Genomic DNA, 25417 nt, shown 5'->3' on the forward strand with positions numbered 1-25417 from the left:
TATAGCACTTGATTTAGGACAGCATTAATAAAAATGCAACAATCTTCAGGGTTTACCACTACAACATTATAAAAACCAACTCTAATCTAGCAGGAGGAAATATCTAGAGGGGCACAATGACTAGAAATGAGATTTTAAAACTTTTTTAATGTACAGTATAAAGAATCTACCCACTTAAGACACAATACAATCCATATATTTCATATTCTTTTCATGTAGAAGATATCATCTCTACTGTTGTGGTAGAAATCAAAGGCTGCGCATTTTTTTCTGAATGACGTCACACACTACATATGATAGACAATCTGAGGAGTCAGAAAAACTTTTCCTGGAAGTTTTGGAGTGCTGGGGCTTTACTCCATGAAAAGCAAAAGTGTCACAACCACTTAATCCGAAAATAAGCTCGACTATATAAATGAGCTTTCCTCTTTTTTAGCTGAAATTATTTCCTCCATGGCTTCAGTGTACTAATACTTGCCTTTCATTACCCTAAAACTCCCTTATCCTTATCTTTTTTCCTCCTCACAAAATTGGGAACAAAATGGGGAAAACGATATATATCAAGGGTGACATTTTCTATGTGGTATGATATTAAGAGGTGTTTAATTAAGCCTGAGTATCATCTTTAAAAGCACTGTTAAGCAAACTAGGTCAAGTATCATACACGGCAGTGATGATCTTAATCATGTATGCACTTCTTAGAATTTACCTTGAAAAATTCAGTCTTCTCAGCTATATACCTCAGATTTCCTTGAGTAAGGGGAGGTCTAATAACCACGGCAACTCTTCCCTGATTTGGACTTAAGGGTTGTGCAGGCTCCACGCTGTTTATGTTTTCCCCAGTGACCATGGCCACAGACTGTGTCAGTCCCACTAGGTCCATGACTAGTGATATAGCAACACTCTGAACACTGAAATCACTTGCTTGGCTGCAAGCATTCATCAGAGTCTGGAGCCACTGTGGAGGTTGTACATGCTCACAGTCTGAAACAGAAGATGGAAGCAGTCAGAGTTCATCACACTAAATATTTCACACAGACTAAGTTAATTTCAAAAACCAAAGCAACTCTACTCACTTCCTTTGGGCTTTGAGCTGTTAACAAAACCATGGTTTATCACCTAGTCTACAACTTTAAGAAAATAAAGCAGCAAAAAAGAATTTCATAAACATTGTTTTCAATATCCATTTTTCTTATGCCAAGTTATACACTCTATTTTCCTGTCCTGAAAATATATTAACATTTGTATATTAATCAACAAACATTATATACTACTCACTGTACCATGTATATATAAAAATTCAAATATAGGTAAACACGTATGATACTGGTCATAATAAAGGAAACCAGTGAATCTAATGTTACATTATTTTTCTCCAAAGATTTCCTTTTTAGCTTCTAATCACTGGCAATCAAACCATGAAAGAAATCAAACTCACAAAATCTTCAACATATTTATTTCTCCAATAGTGACAGTACTGCATTTAAAAAAAGTTACATTACTGGAACTGATCAATGAATTTAGTAAAGTCTCAGGATACAAAATTAATACACAGAAATCAGAGGCATTCATATACGCCAACAACAATCTAATTGAGAACCAAATCAAAGACTCAATTCCCTTCACAATAGCAACAAAGAAATTAAAGTACCTAGGAATATATTTAACCAAAGAGGTAAAAGACCTCTACAGGGAGAACTATGAAACACTGAGGAAGGAAATAGCAGAGGATGTAAACAGATGGAAATCCATACCATGCTCGTGGATCGGCAGACTCAATATCGTCAAAATGTCTATACTACCCAAACTGATCTACAGATTCAATGCAATACCTATTAAAATCCCATCAGCATTCTTCACAGATATAGAAAAAATAATTTTACGCTTCGTATGGAACCAAAGAAGACCCCGAATATCAAGAGCAATTCTAGGCAACAAAAACAAAATGGGAGGCATTAATATGCCAGATATTAAACTATACTACAAAGCTGTAGTAATTAAAACAATATGGTATTGGCACAAAAACAGGAATATTGACCAGTGGAACAGATGTGAGAATCCTGATATAAAACCATCCTCATATAGCCGTCTCATCTTTGACAAAGCAGACAAAAACATACGCTGGGGAAAAGAATCCCTCTTCAATAAATGGTGCTGGGAAAACTGGATAGCCACCTGTAGAAGGCTAAAACAGGACCCACACCTTTCACCTCTCACAAAAACCAACTCACGCTGGATAACAGACTTAAACCTAAGATATGAAACTATTAGAACTCTAGAGGAAAAAGTTGGAAACACTCTCCTAGACATCGGCCTGGGCAAAGAGTTTATGAAGAAGTCCCCAAAGGCAATCACAGCAGCAACAAAAATAAATAAATGGGACATGATCAAACTACAAAGCTTCTGCACAGCCAAAGAAATAGTCATGAAAGTAAACAGACAACCTACAGAATGGGAGAAAATTTTTGCATCCTATGCATCCGATAAGGGACTGATAACTAGAATATACTTAGAACTCACGAAAATTAGGAAGAAAAAATCAAATAACCCCATTAAAAAGTGGGCAAAGGACTTGAACAGAAATTTTTCTAAAGAAGACAGAAGAATGGCCAACAAACATATGAAGAAATGCTCAACATCTCTAATCATCAGGGAAATGCAAATCAAAACCACAATGAGATATCACTTAACCCCAGTGAGAATGGCCTTTATCAAAAAATCTCCAAACAATAAATGCTGGCGTGGTTGCGGAGAGAGAGGAACACTCCTACACTGCTGGTGGGACTGCAAACTAGTTCAACCTCTGTGGAAAGCAATATGGAGATACCTTAAAGCGATACAAGTGAATCTACCATTTGATCCAGCAATCCCATTGCTGGGCATCTACCCAAATGATCCAGTGACACTCTACAAAAAAGACACCTGCACTCGAATGTTTATAGCAGCACAATTCATAATTGCAAGGCTGTGGAAACAGCCCAAGTGCCCATCAATCAAAGAATGGATTAATAAAATGTGGTATATGTACACCATGGAGTACTATTCAGCTCTAAGAAACAATGGTGATATAGCACACCTTATATTTTCCTGGTTAGAGCTGGAACCCATACTACTAAGTGAAGTATCCCAAGAATGGAAAAACAAGCACCAGATATATTCTCCAGCAAACTGGTATTAACTGAGTAGCACCTAAGTGGACACATAGGTGCTACAGTAATAGGGTATTGGGCAGGTGGGAGGGGGGAGGGGGGCGGGTATATACATACATAGTGAGTGAGATGTGCACCATCTGGGGGATGGTCATGATGGAGACTCAGACTTTTGGGGGGAGGGGGGGAAATGGGCATTTATTGAAACCTTAAAATCTGTACCCCCATAATATGCCAAAATAAAAAAAAAAAAAAAAAAAAGTTACATTAAAACAAGTTTAAAAAGTTAACTGGCAAAAAAAATTCCAGTTTTGGTATCTGAATGCTTCTTTAAAAAATGGTATGCTACAGAATATACTGAAATATAAGTGAAACAGAAACAACCTTACCACTCTCTAATTTTTCTGAACGTAACTCTGATGTATGGCTCCCCTCAGCAATGTAAACTGGGAAACTTGAGCACTCTAGGAAGAGCTGACAGGCAGCAAGGAAGGCTGAAAGGTATTCTTTTGAAGTTTTTTGTTTACTAATATTTCTTTCTTTTACATCTCCTTGTGAATCTCTGTCCCATTTTGAAGTCTCTCCTTGTTCTCGACCAAGATCCCCCTGATGCTCTGTAGCCAAAGCCTGAGAAAGAGAGTTACTCTGAACAACATAGAGGTTGATAAGTCTGGTAAGAAACTGTTGGACATACTCCAAGCAGCACTGCATTGCAGTCTTTTGGGTTTTCTTCCCACTTCGGGTTGCTGTTCCTTGTGTGACTACAGAAGGGGGCTGGATGATGGTTTCTTCAGAGCCCACTGTGGATGCTGTTTCTGTCTCAGAGGATGTGCTACCAATTGGGATGGTAGCTGTCCCCTGTCCCTCACTCAGTTCTCTGTCAATGTCATCAGTTCGGTCTGCCTGATATTGTATAAATTCAGTGAATCCACTCTCTGAGGATCGACTACTTGGTGGATTTTCTCCATCTTCAAACACTTCAGTAGGATTTTCAAGAGAAACTGATGATACCTGGTAGAGATTTAAAAAAAAGTAAAAGGCTAAGTAGATAAATGTATCTATTAGGAATTAGAAATGGCCACCTTCTGAAAGAAGTTTAAGATTGGAAATTCACTATATAATCTATATATTCTGTTGAATCTTAAAGTAGCTCCTATACTGATTCATATGACAATCAATAGGAAATACTGATATGCTTCTAATTAATACATTAATACATATCAATTCACCAAATATTTCTTATTCCTTACATGCATTGCATAAAGTTAGGTTCTTGAGGACAAAAAATAGGTACATATACAAATCTCTAGGATTTATATTCTTGTTTTCAAATGACTAATAATTTATTTACTTTACTTTATGAAATCATTGTCCTAATGTCTAAATGATACAAACAATGAGACATGTAAGGTTTAAAAATGACATTTTAAAAACTAGAAATAATTATCTAATAGATCATCTGTTCAGGGCCACATGAATATGAAATTTTTGTTGAAATGTACAAAGTACTAATTAAATCTTTGCTATTAATTTTACATTCTTTCAGTGAATAGTTACTGAACTTATATCATGTGCCATGATATGTAATAGGAATAAAAGGAATAGTTTATAATCTAGAGAGGGAGATAGTAGACAATTAATTTCAATACAAACAAACAAATGAACCTGTTCCTGGAACAAAGCTGGAATTTATTAGCATTTTCCTCCCTATAATAAGGATAAGTATAATCATCAAGTATATGTTCTGGCTTAGTTTAAATAAACAAAATTTGTTCATATCATGAATTCCTTGGGTACCATGCCAGAGTATAATTTGAATTTGAAAAAAATCATAAAAAGTGATCTGATTAATAGATGAACTAAATGCACTGCTGCCCATTGCTGGGCCTCACCTAATGTTCCCTGCTTCAGTGAATGACACACTATTCCTCAAGCCAGGAACACAGAAACCTAGGGGTCAATCTTGGTATCTTTTCCAACTTTCCTCCCCTTCCCCACATCCATGTCAGTATAGTGCTTAAGGGTGTGGGACTGGGTCAGCTAGGGCTTTGGCAATCACTAGCTATGTGATGCATGGCAAGTTATTTAACCACTTCAAACCTCAGTTTCCTTTTCTGTATAATTAGGATGATAATAATTCCCACATTTTATAGTTGCTATGAGGATTAAGTAACAGTATATATAAAGCATGTGGTACAATGCTTAGTACTTAGTAAACAATAAAGGTTAGTGATCACTCCTTACCCTTTTCAATCTATTACTAAGTCTTTTTGATTTGTCTTCTTTAATACATTGCTAATCTATCCATTTTCTGTCTATCTTCACTGCCCCCATGTTACAAGTTACTACCATCTCTTACCTATACTACTGTATGTTTCCCCACATCCTTTTGTTTCTCAGATCCATACTCTACACTGCAGCCAGAGTAACTTTTCTAATATATAAATCTGACTACCTCACTTGCCTTTTTCCCTTCAGTGCCTTCCCATTGCTCCTAAAATAAAGAATAAAAGCACTAATACAGTGAGCAAGGCCCTGTGCCTCTGCCTAACTCACAGCTGCATCTTTCCTTGTCTACACAGTGCTCCCTTCTGCCTAAGAGTCTTTGCATATGCTCCTTCTTCTGTCAAGTGCTCTCTACTTTTTACCTACCTCCATCCCACAATTCTCAAACATTCTTTCCTTAAGTAAGCCTTCCCTGGCTCCTAGCGAGGTCAGATCACCCCATTTTCCACATTCCTATCACTTGAAATTTTCCTTTATACATTTATCGCAACTGTAATTAAATGCATAATTACTTGTTTAATGTGTGTCTCTTAACTAGAAAGAAAGGGTTGAGAAAGGCAGATACCCAGTGCCTAGTATAGGGTTGGTGTTGATAAAGAGAGGTTTTTTTTTTTTTTTTTTTTTTTTGAGACAGAGTCTCGCTTTGTTGTCCAGGCTAGAGTGAGTGCCGTGGCGTCAGCCTAGCTCACAGCAACCTCAAACTCCTGGGCTTGAGTGATCCTTCTGCCTCAGCCTCCCGAGTAGCTGGGACTACAGGCATGCGCCACCATGCCCGGCTAATTTTTTATATATATATATATCAGTTGGCCAATTAATTTCTTTCTATTTATAGTAGAGACGGGGTCTCGCTCTTGCTCAGGCTGGTTTTGAACTCCTGACCTTGAGCAATCCGCCCGCCTCGGCCTCCCAGAGTGCTAGGATTACAAGCGTGAGCCACCGCGCCCGGCCTTCACTGTGGTTTTAATTTGCATTTCCCTGATGATTAGTAATGTTGAACATTTTTTTCATATGTTTGTTGGCCATTTGTCTATCTTCTTTTGGAAAACTTCTGTTTATGCCTTTTGCCCATTTTTTAATGATGTTAAAAATAGAAAGAAATTATGTTCAGGCATTTGAGTATGGAGATCCAACATACTGATTTTACACAAATGTAGTAGGTGCATAGAGTTAAATTAGGTTTATAATTTTTTAAAGAATCATTGCTTGACTTATACTTTCAAAAAATGTAATACAGAAAACATTCTCAGCTTTTAGATATGATCAATTTTCAAACATTTCAGTGAAGACATTGAACTTCAGTAAAAATATGAAAAAATATATATGTTCTGGGAGCATACAAGATAGAGAAGGGAAAAAACATACTCCAAAATTAATGAAATATTTTAACTTAAAAATGTACATTATAAATTATCCTCCAGTTCATATGAGTGGTTATTCCCATTTACCTTACCTGTAACCATAAATAAGGAACTCCAGATGTTTTCTACATAGTCAATCTACATAGTCAATCTTCTACATAGTCATACTACTGAAAGAATGTTAAGGGCTTTCCTTGTCCTACTCCCACTAATCTCATTCAAATAAAAACCAAAGCTTCAATAGCAGTTAGGACCTATTTTATTTTTATTTCTGTGAAGATCCTAAGAGCATAATTTAAGGAAAACAGTGCAACAAAATGAATTTTCCAACTATAGTAGAAACAATATATACCACAAATAAAGAGCAGGTTGGTAGGAAAATAAGAGAGACTAGTGTATGTAGGATACTCATGGGGCATATTTAAATTCATTAAGGATTGGCAATGTTCATTTCATATATGAAGAACAATACATTTAGATGGACCAAGAAAAAAGTTTTAGGGTTAAAACTGATATTTTGGCTGTCTGGGTGTGGGGGGAAGCAACTAAAAAAAGAAATAAGGGCAATTATACAAACCCAGGGTCTAGGTAATAAATCTGATACTCTAGAAATTTTTAAATTTTCATTTAATGTAATGCCACTGTTCTTAAGTTCAACTTAATTATATAATTCAATTCAATGTTTTTCAGTCACATTTACTAAAATATTTTAATATTATACACTTGAAAGCTTTTAATTTTTCCATGGATGTTTAAGAGGTGTTTAAGTATATTACTAGTGCCAGACATTAAAATTATTATCATGATTTAATTATATCCAACTTCATACAGAAAGTATTAGGCATCTGGATGACTCAGGAGAATAAAAAGATCCTGGATTTCAAGAAGAGCATGTCAAATATTTAGTGTATATGAAAATGACAGCAAAGTTTAGACATACATCTGCTGTCCAATACAACTGTCATAAGCCACATATGGCTACAAAGTACTTGAAATGTGGCTAGTCTGAGGAACTACATTTTTAATTTTATTTAAATCTAAATATAGATAATTTAGTTCTTAGAAAACTTTTAAGTATGTTTGGAACAACTTGTGTCTGTGACTCTAATTTTTCAGGTATAAATTTTGCAATTAAATACAGATTAAATATTTCTGATCAAAATTTAGCATTTGAATGACATGCTGTAAGTACAAAATAAACACTAGATTTTGAAGACTTAGTGCAAAAAAGAATGTAAAATATCTCACTAATATTTTTATAAGACATCAATTTTATATAGATCACATGTTGAAATGATAACATATTGGGTATATCAAGCTGAATAAAATATAATTAAAATTAATTTCATGTGTTTATTTTTTACCTTTTTTAATGTGGCTACCAGAAAATTTAAAATTATATATGTCTTTCACATTATACGTCTATGGGAAAGTGCTGATATAGACAGTTAAAAGCCTATAAAGCCTACAAGATAGTCTACTGCCATAGCACTCAAACCTCAGAAAGATTCACTAATATTTAAATGCTAAAATATAATGATTTTACTTAGAAACTGTTCTGCTTTGAAGAAATATAACTGGGTTAATTCTAAAAATAATAGCTAAAATTACCTTTTTGTCTTCCCATTCTTTGACTGAGTTGTTCTGCCCACCTGGAAAATGCAACACACTTCCAGTGCCAGCAGATAATAGTGGAGGTTGAACCTTGCTAAGGATCTTTGAGCAGAGTCTGAGTGAATCTGTGAGTTCAGACAAGTGTAATGTCTGGAGATGGCTTGTCAGGGCAGAAATCATTCTGAGCAACAACTGAGGCAAGTGTTCTGTCTGGATTTCAATATAAGTCTCCTGAAAATATAAGTGAAATGAAAAAATTTTAAACAATGTATGTCCCCAAAGTTACATATTTCACTTATTTTTTAATCTACACAAATGAGACAATACTTTTTGCTCATCTTTAATGTTTTATATGTAATCATGCTCTTCATTAATATTATATAACCATTTTATTATTGAATTATACAATTTCTATTCCCAAATTCTCAATTTAAGTGCTTCAAAAGCATATATTATAAAATAACCCATTTTATCTGCCATGTTATTAAAATTATAATATAATAAAAGTGAATAGAATCAGTTAAGAACAAAACAGGCTGAATGTCATACCTGACACAGCACCCTCATACTTCTAGTAGGCTTCAAAATGAGAAAGCAAAGAATTGAGGAGAGAAAACAGAAGGGGAAAAGATTTCCAACAGTCTTCATTTAATAGAAAGAATCATTAATGAATATCAATGCAGCGTTAGACCACTAAACAGTTAAGATTTTATAACATGCAATTATGAAGTATATTCCATGTATTTTATATACATACATATATGTCAGAGGACAATACACTCAGAAAATTATATGAGAAAAAGCTATTCCAAAGGGAAAAATCAAATTAATTTTAAAGATGAAATTTATTTGGAGATGAGGTTTGCCTCCAGCATGAAATATTTGAACTATGTTATTAGATTTCCTTATTTTTTTTTTTCACCAAGGAGGTCTTACCAAAGAAACTATATCCAACAAAAAATCCACCAGTAAGCAGAAATTGGTCAGCTGTAACTCAGATGACTCACTACTATCTCCAGGCCCAATCTGAAGTCTGGCATGCAGTGTCCTCCTAAAAGGGAAAATCACTTTATCAAGTATTCTATCAAGTTATGTAAATACATGTGACAACATCATTGTCTTCCTAATGAGAGCCAAATAAACATTGGGTCACACACGGTAATGTTCTTGTGATTACACATTCCTTTTCTCCCAGGTATGTTTCCTGAGTGAGGAAAATGGAATGTGTACCTCTGTGAAAAATTCTCAAACCAAGATTCCTAGGACCTCTCCTCCCATACTACACTTCCAAGGGTTCTGAAGGACATATCTCACTTTTTTTTTTTTTTTGAGACAGAGTCTCGCTTTGTTGTCCAGGCTAGAGTGAGTGCCGTGGCGTCAGCCTAGCTCACAGCAACCTCAAACTCCTGGGCTCGAGCGATCCTTCTGCCTCAGCCTCCCGAGTAGCTGGGACTACAGGCATGCGCCACCATGCCCGGCTAATTTTATATATATATATCAGTTGGCCAATTAATTTCTTTCTATTTATAGTAGAGACGGGGGTCTCGCTCTTGCTCAGGCTGGTTTTGAACTCCTGACCTTGAGCAATCCGCCCGTCTCCGCCTCCCAGAGAGCTAGGATTACAGGCGTGAGCCACCGCGCCCGGCCCATATCTCACTTTTTGAGACATATTTCCCATTGATCCCACTACAGATGTCACCTTCTAGTTAAAATGAATTATTTGTTACTCGATTTCTAACCTTAGGGTCTTTAAAGAAAGACCCATTTGTCCTCCTGAACTACTGTTCTTCCCCAATCTCATTCTTTCATATTCAGAATTCCTCTACCTTCAAGGTCTGAGATCAAATGTTACCTCCTCCAAGAAGCTTCTTTTGATCCAAGCAGTAGAGATCATTTCTCCAATAAATATTCAAATTAAGTCATATTAATTCTATATGACAATATATTGCCCTATACTCTGAAGACACAAAGTAAGAAAATGATATAGTCCTTGCCCAACAAGAAACATAAGCATGTAGACAAATAAATGCAACAATGTGATAGTGTGAGAGAAGTTGATTCTGATAAGAAATTTGAGGAAGGGAGGAAGTCAAGAAGGGTACTGAAAGGTGGATTACATTGGTATAGGGGGAAGAATACTTTAGAAAGAATAGTATAAATGAAGGCACAACAGTATGAAAATTAATATGTGTTCAGGTTAAAGAAGTGTGGATGTGTATGTGGGGGCGTGTGTGTGTTTATGAATGTAGATGAAAACCCAGGGTAGAGCCAGGTGGTAAAAAGACACTTATAATTCCTCTGCATTCCTATATTTTAATCTATTAAAGCATTTATAATTTTAAATTTAATACTAGGAATATACATGTGCATGTCTTACTTGTTCCCACTATAAGGTCTTTGAAGACAGGGACTATCTGCATAGCACAGTGTTTTTCAGCTGGGTGCTCAACATCTGCTGAATGAGTAAGCAAACAACTTTCTAAATCATTAAAGGGATTAATGTATAGCAGCAACATTTAAATTTTTTATTAAAAGACTTCTAATCCTGAGATCATACATGTTTACTTTTTAACTACATGCTCCTTAGGATTGAGATGTTAATTTTTTTTTTTTTTTTTTTTTTTGAGACAGTGTCTCACCCTTGCCCTGGCTAGAGTGTCGTGGCATCACCCTAGCTCACAGCAACCTGAAACTCCTAGGCTCAAGCAATCCTTCTGCCTCAGCCTCCCGAGTAGCTGGGACTACAAGCACATACCATCATGCTGGGCTAATTTTTTTCTATATATTTTTAGTTGTCCAGCTAATTTCTTTCTATTTTTTAGTAAAGTCTTGCTTTTGCTCAGGCTGGTCTCAAACTCCTGAGCTCAAACGATCCGCCCACCTCGGCCTCCCAGAGTGCTAGGATTACAAGCATGAGCCACTGCGTCTGGCCCCGTTAATCTTGTTCTAAGAGAATTTGGTTTAGAATCCATACAGATTCCAGTCAGATTGACTAGCATCCTAGGGTTGTAAGATCATTTTTTAGGCTGTATTTCCTACATGGTAGACAGCTTTTATCACTCATCAGTGACAACATGGGCTGGTTCTAATGGCTTTAGAAACACAAAAGTGACCAGGAAGTTTTTTGTTAATCAAAGAGGGAATACTTCTGAAAAAGTGTGTAAGGTAGCAGCCACAAATTTGCTATCTTCTCTACAACAAAGAAAAACTGGGTTATTGTAGACTGGAGAAGAAAAACCTTTCTTCTAGAATAACCCATCTCTAAACTCCTTTCCAATTCTAAGATTATATGATCAATGACTTTATATCCTAGAAGAAGAAACAAGGTAGAATCAGATTATGGCTAGTAAATAAGTAATAATTGTCAGCAGTAGTAGAATGTGTAAAAGAACATGCTTTTCATTAGATTCAACAACTTAAAATCAAAGGTTAGCTTTGGATGTTGTTAAATTAAAATGAATGAAAAAAGAACATACCTACAACATTCTTCAAACCAACGTGCAACGTAATCCCACATATAATAAGGCTCAAAGGAATTAAAGAGAAGGTTGGCAGTTTTAATCAGCTCTGCTGTTTTCTTATTTTCCCTTAACTTACTAAAAAAAAAGAAAGAAAAAGAAAAACTAAAATATTAACATTTTTTTTTCAAATTTAAGTGCAATATTATTAGGGCAGTATATACTCCTAGGTAGTTGCTAGAAAACATGCCAGTTAGAATATTACAACAAATAATTTTTATCTACTGCTACTGTCCTATTACTTTGTATGTATTTTTTGAAATTTGAGTTTTCATAACTCTAATGTGTGATCAAGACCAGATATATCAAGACCAGAAATTAGCCTTGTATAATTTCTGAATAAAAAACACAAAAGAACAGGAAGTTATTATAATTTTGAGTATGGGACTGTTAGTTTGGCATCAAATTCTTTTGTTTCCCTTGGCACATGTAAACTGAGCAGTGATTTGATTTTGACAGCCTTGATTCTGAAGAATTTTGTTTACTTTCCTGTGCTGTTCAGGATTTTCTTAAGAAAGGTTAAGTTTATTTTGACCAGTTTCAATCAAATTATTATTCTTAACTGGAAAAACAACAACAAAAAAAGACTACTACTCTATGTAGTCATTATTACTGAAATTCCATCAGGGAAAAATAACTTTTGTTACTTCAAGTGGCAATCCTTTAACCTATTTTCTCCTCTCATCCTAACAATTAAAACAATTGTCTTTATATAGTCAATACAACTAGTATGCAAAATAGACTAATTAAATACTCTATGGGTAAAAAAATTATCAGGCTGCTTACATAATGAAAAAGAGTACCAGATTACTTACTATTAACTTCTTTAATAAAAAATAATGGATTATATCATCAAAAGTCAAAAACTGTCTTAAAACATTTTAATATAGAGATAAAAGTATGTTTTAGGAAAGCCCAGCAGATCTCCAAAGTTTCACCAAGGAGACATCAATGAAATGCAAACCATGTAAAAAAAATTATAGTCTTGGAAGCTTTGTCATACTGTAATGAAAGATGATACTGGAAAAGAGGTGATTTGCTTAACATGAAGAAAGGAAAAAGATTTTGTCAGCATCTATCAATCACTGACTTAGAGAATACAGGACATGCTAATGCTACATAACTTGTCCCAGACATTTGAAATATGTATGCATGTACCTTAAAGAAGAAATAACTTAAAAAAAAAAGGCCACCTAGTGATGTTCATTCTCTGTGTTCATCTTTTTCTGATCTGTGATTTGGTCTCCTGAGTATGTCAAGTCACTGAGGCGCACTACCCCACGCAAACAAACAACGGGAGTTGTACCAAGCAAGATAACTCCTATTGTTATTAATAATTGACATGTGGCAGTCTCCTAGGAGTTTGGTGAATGTAAATAAATTTCATGAAGACTGTATCTTCACATTAGCTGCTAAAACTTAATTTTCTAAACTGATGAAATTAAGAACTAACCCTGGAATGTGGTGGTTCTGCCATCATGCTGTTAATTGCTTGTTTGAAAGATCACTGCAGATCACTATTAATTATACTTCATATTACAAAAATACAGTGATATTTTAAATCAATTTTACATAGAACACAAACTTTATAGAGGATTCCCCAGTTAGTTATTACTCATACTTTAAGTTATATTAAGTGAATATGAATAGTGTGTATTTATTTTATGACTATTCATAAATGAGAACATCTTTATGTTATGCTTAATTTTTTGGTAATCTACCTGCTTAACTGAGCATGATCCTTACTGAAGGGTGGGTCCATCTGAAGATCCAATTCTGCTTTGCATTGAGAATATAATGTTCTAAACACTTCAATCAGGACATCTTCCAGAATTACAGGACCTAAAATTAATATACGAATTAAAGACAGTAATTAATTAGCACTCAAAGTTATAATCATCTGAAAATTGGTCCAATTAAAGGGTTCTTTAAAATGAAGTATTTTTGAAAAATAATATTTCTCAGAAGCTAAACTAAACTTCACATTTTGAGATGCTAATATAAAATAGTAAATAACTGAACAAATGTTTATTTAAAGTGTAGGTTGACATTTAGAAATTATGGAATCAGGGAAATTGGTTTTGCCAGTTAATGGCTCTGTTACCTTGGACAAGTTATTTAACTTCTTTGACCTTAAGTTTCCTATAGAGAATGAAAACAATACTATCAAACTTACAGGACTGTTTTAAGGGTTAGGAAAAATATTTGTAAGGTGGGTAGCACAGTCTCTAGAATATAATGAGTATTCAATAAATGCTACTTGTGTTACTACTATTGTTAATTTATATAATATTAAAATGCATAAGGCTAAATTTTACTGCTATTACAGATGCCAATTTTCTTAAAAAAAATTGAGCTTCATCTATTATCATATAATAGCTGAAAAAAATCCACAAAGCTATTGATATAACTCAAGTTATTTTTATATTTTAAAGTTTTCATTTTTATTTTAAGAAATGGTGAGAAGACATGCATATTTGAGATTCTTTTTTTGTTGTTGTTGTTCTTTTATTTCCTTTTTTTTAAGATAGTGTCTTGCACTGTTGCCCAGACTGGAGTGCAGTGATATAATCTTACCTCACTGGATCCCTGAACTCCTGGGCTCAAGCAATCCTCCTACCTCAGCCTCTTGAGTAGCTGGGATTACAGCTGCACATCATGATGCCCAGCTAATTTATATATATATTTTTTAGAGATGGGGTCTTGTTATGTTGCTCAGGCTGGTCTCAAACTCCCAGCCTGAAGTGACTCCTGCCTTGGCCTCCCTAAGTGCTAGGATTACAGGCCCAAGCTACTGTGGCTGTCAAGACATGCATATTTGCTAAAACATCTGCAAATAATTTGAAAAAATTATATACTTTACGGTTTTATTTTACTGTTGCTAATATTTATGTTTTTTTCTTAATTTATGTCTCAGGTGCCATAATTAACTTCCCAACAGATCTAATATATAACAAATATACAATGAAGAAAGCAAAAACAAACAGAATAAAGGGAATGTTAGGAAGAAAGTTGAAGGTTTAACCCAAATATTTTTGCTCAATTCCTTGAATTCTGTGAACTATAAATTAGTTATGACAGATCGTAAGTATTTCAATTTTAATAACATAATCAGGATTAAGAGAAGTTTAGACAGCATCTTTAAAATGACTCTTCTGCTGCATACACAGCACAGGGTACATACACAATAACATACCAGTTGGATCAACACTTGTAAATTCTTAATTTTGAATAGTAAACTTTTAGGTAAGAAATTGTTTGGAACTTGAATTTAAAGGCCACCTCAAAATCTAACAATTTTCCTAATGACTCTTATTTTTTATTATGAAACAACACAAAAGAACCATATGTGACTTTATACCTTCGGACAGTAATATTACCTAGCTCAGGTTTGTCCAGTAAACTGATTAAAATACGAAAAGGTTTTAGATCCTGCGTTAGAGTGCTCTCTTCTCCAAATCCATTCACTTGTAAGATTCCCACCATTGCCTTTAAAAAAAAAAGGTACATTAGTCATTTAAGTAAACTGAAAGATTTTTTTTTTCCTTAAGAAAAATATTTTAAAATATAACCATATATAATGGAGATGTACATCCTCTACTGCTTTTCTGAAGCTCTTTCACCAAGGTTGGTTCTTCCTCTGCTAGGAAAAAATGTTATATTCTTCTGTCTTGAGAGAAGAAAAAAGTACTTAAATTTTCTCTAGAATAACAGTGGAAGAGTCAAAGAAAATTGAGAAAAGTATATTCATGAGTTGATTGTTTGCCTTAAAGATGAAACACTTCTATTTATTAAGATCAACTCCAAACTAGCATCTGCTATTATGCAATTATTTTCCCACTAGTGACTCAAAACTAACTATATTCATATAACCTCACTCATTTAAAAATGCTTCAGATGCCATGTATTTTCATTTATTTTATTTAACAATATCTTGAATATATAATTGAAATAATATTTTAAAATAGTATGAAATAAACCTATAGGTCATTTTAACATTTCCTTTACAATAGCAGTTTCACCACACTTAGATACCAGTTGCACCACAAATTTCCCTGGAGCCTCATAGGAAATAACACAGGTTCTAAACTATTTGTGGAAAAGCTCCAACTTTCAGAGGGCAGACAGGTAAGAAGATGCAACTATGTTTTAATAAAGTCATGAAAACAACAAAGAGAAAAAAGAAACTCTGGCCTTATATGGTAGCATAGCTTATGATTATCATTTTATTGTAGTCATTTGCTTGTTATAGTCATACTTAGGAAGTTTGAGAGTCTTGTCTCCATCCCTTCAACTGTGAATTCAATTAAGGCAGGACTTTGTCTTATACTTTTTCAGTAATTCTAGTGTTAAGTAGCCAAAGAATAAAGAAGGTATTCATTACCTGGACCAACAATTCTTTTGAAAAGGTAGTGAAATAGTAAGTGGCATGTTCTTCAGGATTACTGTGTCTTGTGCTTCTGGGTCCTATGATAGCACCATTGTTATCAAAACCTCCATGGAAACAAATAGCAAAATGAATTAAAATGGAATTCTCAAAACTGTTTTTCACTAAATACCAAATATCTCCAAAACAAATATCTCAAAAACAGCACTAAACACTTACCAATTAGTAGCCCATTCAATGTCAGCAAGAGAGATCATTTTAGATAGTTTAATAAAGGGAAACCAATTCAATATGCAAGTATCATAGTATTCTTCCAGAATTACCCTGTTGTTTTGTTGTTGTTTCTCCAATCTTACTAACAGTGAAATAACGGAAGACTCGGAACATCCAAGGTAAATTATAGTGTATCCTCTCACTATAGGCAGTAGGGAATTGTGAAAACCGGCCAAATACAAAAAGTATGGAAGATCAAAGTGTATAAAATGCTTTACTGCCTGAGTGGAAGGCTGGCACCATGTGTGACACTGGTACTAGACCCGATTCCTTTGATGACTTCAAAGTTCTGGACAGTATGGTGTTTTTTTTTTTCTTTTTTTTTGGTAGTCACACAAGATCCTCATGTCTAATTTTTTTTTCTTTTTTTTTTTGACAGTATGGTGTTATCTTGATTATTATTTTATTTTTGTCTACTACCTTATAGTATAACCACCTCAATTTATACGGGGAAAAAAGTCTTGTCAAAAGGAACATACCTTTATGGATTCAGATAGACTCAATTAAGAAGTTTCTGAAATTTCTTCATATAATACACAATACTATTATCTTTTCATTGTTCATTTACATAAAAACTTTTAGTTTTTTCATTTAGGACATATACACAACTTGATATTCAGGTATGGTAAATCTCCCTCCATCTCTTCCCAACTATGACCACACACATCAAATACCTACCAAGAAGCCATGCATAAAGTCTTCGGTTCAGGGACATATCCCTCCTTAATACTACATGAAGGGCTGCTGACAAGATCCTAATCATATCTGGTCGAGTGGCCTAAAAAAGTTAAGAATGTATATTGTACTTAATCACATAAAAAGCATACTGTTTTTTTCTTCTTTAAAAAATAATGCCTTGTCATATGCTCAGACATTAAGGTATATAAGGTACATTCATATATTATTATTTCATTTGATCTTTCAAACATAGGAATTACATTTTACAGATTAGGAAACAGTAAGGAAGGTAATGTGGCTATTTAGTTGCATAGCTGAAATTATAACTGAAGTATTTTAACTTTCAGTTTAAATTTCTTTATCCTATCCAATAAAAATGAAATCTGACACAAAACAAAGACAATGGAACAAGATGGGATAGGTTTAAGAAAATCATATGCTATTAATCTCTCACATGTGTAGTGTTGTCAAGTGACTATAAACTCCTTAGAAGGTCACTACCTTCATCAATTCCAGGTCTTTCATTTCCTCTTTTAAAAAATTTTTATCTTCTAGTATTTCAATGTATTTAAAAATACAGAAAAAAATATAATACACCCCTTTTGTAGCAATCATTCAGCTTTCACAAATCTTAATGTTTTTCATTTTGTTCTGGATCTTTTAAAGATGAATCATTCTTTTTTTTCCTGCCTCTTTCCCAGTAGTCTTAATTAGATATTTAAACATTGATTAAAGGAGACTGTGTTTCAGCTAAAAGAGGTAAAGTTTTTTTTTTAAAAAAAGGGGAAGGCAACTAATTTGCTGTTAATCTTAAGAATATTACTAATCACTTTAGAATATAATCTTGGAATCTGAGAATTAAAACATCACTTAGAAATTGACTAGTTTAACAACCCCTCTATAAAAAATAACGGACCTGAGCCTCAAGGGGCCTAAGAGCTTAATCAAATTCAAATGCCTGGTTAGTGCCCCAGCTGGATGAAGAACTGATCTCTCCTTAGTAATAGACCAGTGAACTTTTTACTACACTATGCTTCTTGATAGAATTAGAAAGGATTCACCTAGCTCATTTGTTTAAAAAAGAAACTTCAGGCCGGGCTCGGTGGCTCAAGCCTGTAATCCTAGCACTCTGGGAGGCCTAGGCGGGCGGATTGCTCGAGGTCAAGAGTTCGAAACCAGCCTGAGCAAGAGCAAGACCCCGTCTCTACTATAAATAGAAAGAAATTAATTGGCCAACTAATATATATATATAAAATTAGCCGGGTGTGGTGGCGCATGCCTTTAGTCCCAGCTACTCGGGAGGCTGAGGCAGCAGGATTGCTTGAGCCCAGGAGTTTGAGGTTGCTGTGAGCTAGGCTGACGCCACGGCACTCACTCTAGCCTCCTGTGCAACAAAGCGAGACTCTGTCTCAAAAAAAAAAACAAAAAAACAAAAAAAAAAACTTCAGAGAAATAACTGAGATGTTACACAACACAGATCAACAACAGCAACTTATGGGCACGCCTTTAAAATACAGATGTCTTTTATTAATCTATGAAATTCTCAAAAGTGTGGTTCCCGGATTGCTGGGTATGTCTAAGACTCTTTCAAGAGCCACAAAGTAAAAACTAGCTATTCATATTCATAACAAATAAAAAATATGCATATTCATAACAACACCAAAATGTTATTTGCTTTATTTTTTCTTTCGACAATTTTTTTCTTTCTTTTGACATTTATATTCATCATGCAACAGTAGATAAAAATGCTGGCACCTTAGCATGAAAAGAGGCACTATAGCAGTGGCACCATCTGTACTTGTATTCATTGTATTTTTTACTGTCATGTACTTGCATTAAAATAAAAAAAGAAGAAAAAAGCCAGTTTCACTTAAGAATGTTGATTAAAAAACAAAAATTTGTTTTATTAAATACTGACCCTTGGATATGTCTTTTCATAATATTCTGTGTAATAAAATGAGAAGTACAATTAAAGCACTTCTAACTTTTACTTAAGTATGATGGTTATCTCAAGGAAAAGAATGTGTGCAACTATCTGAGTTGTGAGCTGAACTACCAGCTTTAGAATTAGAAACAGTAATGGTGAGAAATATATTAGAATTAGAGGAATATTAGAATTGGGTGTGTACTTAAAAACACATTAAACATAGCTATTGTTTTCATAATATAGATTATAGAAGGTAAGGATTGAGAAAATTTTGACTAATACACAGAGAAGGTAGAGTAAGAAAGTATTAAAGAAAGGACAGGCTGATAAAATAATGAAGAACACTGATATAGTACAATTACAAATTAAGTTCTCAATTTCAGCTTACTATGATTTAAGTCCTCAGATCCTGTTGAGGAACTTAGCAGCTGAGGGACTAATAATGTTGAATGTTTAGAAGAGAAGAATGCAATGGGAAAGTTCAAGAGCAAAGGTCAATACATTTTTTTTTGATAAGGATCCAGACAGTATGTATTTTAGGCATTTGGACTACATACCTTTCTAAGGCATGATCTTCTTTGTGTTCTTTTATAAACCTTTAAAAAACCAAATATCATTCTTATGTGTGTTTGGTCACCTCTATACAAGAACACTGCTAAATTTAGACTATGCTGAGATATTCCAGCAGGTGTTTCTGTGAAGAGCCAGAGGGCAGAATAAAAGCCTTTGGTTTAAGGGTGAAAGTCTTAAAATAGAAACTGGGGGTGGTTTATATCCCAAATAGTGACAGTATAGGCAATGAAGTATAAAATTCTTGAATTATTAATAATTCAATTTCAAGTTGAATATAAGAAAAATTTAAGTAGCTTAATAAAGAAAAAAACGAATAAAGTAATACAGAAAAATTGGCCAATATTAATGAGAATGCACTACAATTATATACTAATCACAGTTCTTACAAAAACTTCAAATAATCTTTTCTGCTACTGCTTTTAGCAATAAACTTATTTTCCAAGGGAGATATTCTCTACTATATCTTATTACTTTTGTTAGGTATGTCGTTCCAGCATTTTGAATGCTTATGCACTAAAAGAATTTAGATTACTTCTTTTAAAATAAGGACACTGATTAAATTAAGTTCTGGGAATGAAATGCCTCATTTATGATATGTCAAATTAGTTGCTTTTATTTGTAATAAAAGAATGTCACAATGACTAAATATATGGCTCCTAAAGTACAGACAACTTTGCTAAGGGTCTAGCATTCATCTCAAAATCACAAAAGCAAGAAAAGGTAATATCAGGACAGATAGATCATGGCTGGATAGAAGACCTGAGTCTCAAAGTCTTGGCATATTCAGAGTTAGCAATTAATGAGTACATCTTGCTATTTATAGGTTAGAACTTTTACAAACTATGAAATAATATACTTCAATTACCATATTCTTATTAAATCAGTGAAACAAATTCCACTCCTTAAAAAGGAATTTGTTTTGTGTGTTTTCATTTATAAAACAAAAGAATCCAACATACATGCCTTTAAAAAATAACTATACACCATGAATCTATAGTTTTTCAAGAATGCTTTATATTAATACCAATATTAATGTTTTACCTGACTCATGTGGAATGGAAAACAAAACAGTATGAGGTCCAATGTGCTTCTCTGTACAAGTACACTTGAGTCTTGCACTGAAGTGCTTACTGCTTCTACCTGAAATAAGAGAGTCTTTAACATTTATTGTCTATTAGGTTGGAAAAGATTTGTCATGAAAATCTAACAACTCATTTTCTCTAATAAAAGCTTCTGAGGAGCTTATCAACAATTAAAGGTATTTACATTATTTTGAGTAGGTAATACACCATGATGATTCAGAAATTAGGGAGTACAAAAGGGTATACAGCAAAATCATTCTGTTCCATTTCTGTTTTCCAACCACCTAATTTCCCTTTTGTAGGTAACCAGTGTTACTAGTATTTTCTGTAAATACAAGTACACAAAATACATTCATATATCCCAAACCCCACCTTTTTCATTTAACAATATATTTTGGAGAATTTTTCTTATCATTATACAAAGAGCTTCATTATTTTTTATGGCCAAAGAAGTATTGCATTAAATGAACCCTAATATCACTTTAAAAGGCTCCTAATCATTATTTTTATAAATAATGCTGTAATATACTTACATAACATTCAAGTACACCTGTAAGATAAATCCATCACAGTACAATTGCCAAACCTCAGGGTAGATACAGTTATAATTTAAACAGTGCAATGCTGTCTATTAAGGTTATATCATTTTATATTCCTACCAGCTATGCATGACAATTTCTGTTTCTCCATATGCTAAGCAATACATTTTTTATTTTTGCCCATCTAACATATGAAAACTGGTTTGGTATAGTATAAATTTTATTTCTCTTATTACAAATAATGTTGAACATCTTTTCATGTTTGAGCTATTTTTATTTCCTTTAAATTATCTGTTCAAATCCATTTTCTATTTGATTTTTCATATTTACTTGTTTATAGCAGCTCTTTGAATAGCAGTAAGAGTAGTCCTTTGACTGTGATGTATTGCAAATATTTATCCAAGTATATTATTTGTTTAAATAAATTTTTAAAAAATTTCAAAACTTCCATTAACTTATTAAAAAGAAATGTAACAATATATTTCAATTCTTTTCTTTTTTTTTTCTTATTCACCGTGACAGACATGTAACAATATATTTTTAAATACGAATAAAATAGTATATATAGCCATTTTGGAATAGAGTTTGGCAGTTTTTTATAAACTTAAAATACATTAGAAGAAAATAGAGTACATCTCTAGGACCTTAAATTAGACAATGGCTTCTTAAATATAACACTAAAAGCATGGGCAGCAAAAGAAAAAAAAAATAGATGAATTGAACTTGATCAAAAGTAAAACTTTTTTGCTTCAAAGGACATTATCATGAAAATGAGAAGACAATCCACACACAGAATGAGGGAAAATATTTTCAAATCATATATATGATAAGGGTTTAGTTATCTAGAATATGTAAGGAACTCCTACACCTCAACAACAGAAACAAAATCCAGTTTTTAAAATTGGCAGAGGATTTGAACATTTATCCAAAGAAGATATACAGATGGCCAATAATGACAAGATGCTCAACATCATTAGTCATTAGGGAAATGTAAACCAAAACCACAATGAGATAATACTTCACACCCAGTGCGGTTACTATAATAAAAAAAGACAGTAACAAGTATTGACAAGGATATGGAGAAATTGAAACCCTTATATAGAGCTGATGGGAAGTGAAGATTGGAGCAGCCACTTTGAAAAACAGTTTGCCAGTTATTAAAAAAGTTAAGCAAAGAATTGTCAGAAGACCCTGAAATTCCACTACTAGGTACACAGCCAAAAGAAACAAAAATATATGTCCATACAAAACTTGTACATAAATGTTTAGTAGAGGACTAATTCATAATACTCCCAAAACAGAAGTAACCCAATTATCCATCAACTGATGAATAAAATGTGGTATATCCATACTATGGAATATTATTCATCCATAATAAGGAATGAAGTACTAACACATGCTACAACATGAATACATTTTGAAAATATTATAGTAAATGAAAAAAGCCATCCACAAAAGACCACATACTGTATGATTCCATTTATATGAAATGGTCTGAATAAGCAAATCCACAGAAACCAAGAGGTAGGAGGGAGGGGAAAATGGCGTGTGATTAATGGATACAGGTTTTTTTTTTACGGAGGGTGATGAAAATGTTCTGGAATTAGATAATGGTGATAGTTGTACAACTTTCTAAATGTACTAAATACCATTGCATTGTACAACTAAACAGGGTAATTTTTATGGTATTTGAATTATACCTCAATAAACCTGTTTTTGAAAAATGTTAAACATACATATACAATATGCCCCAGTAATCCCATTCCTAGTATATTCCCAAGAAACAAGACGTACGTCTACACAAACATCTATATGCAAATACTTATAATAGCTTTGTTCACAATTGTCATAAATGTGAAACAACTCAAATGTCTATCAGCTGGTGAAAGAGTAAATAAACTGTGGTACATTCATACAATAGATTACTATGTAGCAAACTATGTAGCAATATAAAGGACCAAGCTACTGATACACACAAAAGCATGGATGTATCTCAAATATGTTAGTGAAAGAAACCAGATTTAAAGGCTACATACAGTATGATTCCATTTATAGAACTTTCCAGAAAAAGCAAAACTGTAGAAACAAAAAACAGATCAGCATTTCTATGGGGCTGGGAGTGTAGAGGGAGGAGAGTGACTACAAAGGAGCACAGAGAACTTTTTGGGGTAATGCAAATGTTCTGTATCTTGACTGTAGTAGTGGCTACATGACTGCATGTGCTTGTCAAAATTCATACAATTGTACAATGTAAGAAGGATTAATTTCAGTGTATATAAATTATACTTCAATAAATCTACATAAAAATATAAGTAATGTTATAATCATATAGGGGGAAAGTAAAGAATAATCAAATTTTTAAAACTTTGCAATGATCCTCAAGAGTTTCTTTTTTTAATTTGTATTCTTATCAAATAATTTAATATATTTTCATTCTTTCTTTGTGGGTTTTTTTTTTTTGAGACAGAGTCTTGCTCTGTTGTCTGGGCTAGAGTGCTGTGGTGTCAGCCTAGCTCAGAGCAACCTCAAATTCCTGGGTTCAAGTGATGTTCCTGCCTCAGCCTCCTGAGTAGCTGGGACTATAGGCACATGCCACCACATCCAACTAATTTTTTTTCTATTTTTAGTAGAGACTGGGTCTCACTCTTGCTCAAGAAATTTTCCCACCTTGGCTTCCCAGAGTGCTAGGATTACAGGCATGAGCCATCACGCCTGCCTACCCTTAAGAGTTTGTTGTTTTTACTCTTTGCTCATTTTAAGAGTATGGCACTCTATAGAGATAAAAGATTTCCTTCTGTTCTTGATCTTGAAATTGAAAAGAAAAGTATTCTATAAAAGTAAGCAACCAATGTGATTTTTTTCCTACTATCTTTGACTCTCTGTTTTAATAGTACATCCTCTTGTACAAATTCCATACAGAATCTGGCTTTATCACTTTATCTAAAATCCATCTATCTTATAATAAAAGCTATGACTAAAAAGAAGGTCCCCTTTGAAATATTATAAAGAATGTGGCTATGTTAAGTGCTCTGATCAATCAGCAAGATGTTAATAATAAAAACCATTTATTTGCTTGAATAATAGATAATGGAGATAATAAATAACAGATATATATAACAATCTCTTTTTTATGTAAAAATTAAGCTTTTGAAAACAATAATTATTATTTGGGCCTTTAATTTTCCTTAATGAAAAATGTAAGCTCCATGAAAATAGGAATTTTGTTTACAGTATGATCTGTCTGGAATAGTGCCTGACTCTAAAGAAATTTTTGTGAAATGAGCAACCATACATTCAGACCTACCATTAGCTCAATATCACTGCCAATTATATAAAGTTGATCTTCCATAGAAAGCTTCCTGTTCAAATGGGCGAGAACATACGTGATTCCAGGTAAACGCACGGCAGGACTGGTGAGAAGACTACCCCACAGGGCACCGTAGAATGCTGACTGGTCCACTGCAGCAGCCACCTTTTCCAACAATGTGTTTGTTCTGAGGTATAAAGTAAAGTGGTTTAAGAAGGGAAACATTTAGTTTCACATTTTAAAAAATAAATCGTTAATCTTTTTCTAAAATGCATGAAAGCATCCAGGCTGTGGTCATATGCTCCACCCTAGAAACAAGCGTGACAAGCTGGAAGAAAAATATACTTTAGAGTGAGAGGATTGGATTTAAGTCCTGGCTCCACCATTTACTAGCTGTGTATGTTGGAGAAGTCACTTATTATTTCTTCAGTTCAGTTTACTCATCTGTAAAATGAAGAGAACAACAAAACTACCACCACAAGACCTATCTACTTCACTGGGTTGTTAAACTACTCTAAGCAATAAAACACTATATAAATTTTATTTAACAGTAGTCCTATAGAACATACATTCTGTTGGTTTTCTACAAAATCTTAAAGGACATTTCCAAATGTTTCTTTCTTTTTGAAATTATATACTACATAGTTCACAACTTTAATGAATTAGATCTATGACAAAATCAAGGATACATTACTGCTTTAACAAGAAATATATTTAAAGATTACT

General features: G+C 33.6%; 1 protein-coding gene across 10 annotated transcripts in view; it reads right to left on the minus strand.

The window, feature by feature from the left end:
• DOP1A (DOP1 leucine zipper like protein A) overlaps positions 1-25417 on the minus strand; it is a 100607-nt gene that overhangs the window by 38966 nt on the left and 36224 nt on the right. For 2 of the 10 annotated variants that reach the window (XM_076003157.1, XM_076003152.1), the window contains exons 5-17: positions 24685-24878; positions 20805-20899; positions 19748-19786; positions 17264-17363; positions 16310-16419; positions 15306-15414; positions 13647-13767; positions 11884-12003; positions 9344-9458; positions 8957-8986; positions 8405-8638; positions 3539-4160; positions 710-984 (exon numbers count right to left, since the gene is read on the minus strand). In XM_076003157.1, coding sequence (XP_075859272.1) covers positions 710-984; positions 3539-4160; positions 8405-8638; positions 8957-8986; positions 9344-9458; positions 11884-12003; positions 13647-13767; positions 15306-15414; positions 16310-16419; positions 17264-17363; positions 19748-19786; positions 20805-20899; positions 24685-24878 — 2164 coding nt within the window. Of the gene's footprint in view, positions 1-709; positions 985-3538; positions 4161-8404; positions 8639-8956; positions 8987-9343; positions 9459-11883; positions 12004-13646; positions 13768-15305; positions 15415-16309; positions 16420-16531; positions 17192-17263; positions 17364-19747; positions 19787-20804; positions 20900-24684; positions 24879-25417 lie in introns of those variants that run through there. The other 8 variants (XM_076003160.1, XM_076003158.1, XM_076003159.1 and 5 more) reach the window with 6 other exon arrangements.

The sequence above is a fragment of the Microcebus murinus genome, chromosome 5 (assembly GCF_040939455.1).
Source record: "Microcebus murinus isolate Inina chromosome 5, M.murinus_Inina_mat1.0, whole genome shotgun sequence".
Classification (NCBI taxonomy): Eukaryota; Metazoa; Chordata; class Mammalia; order Primates; family Cheirogaleidae; genus Microcebus; species Microcebus murinus.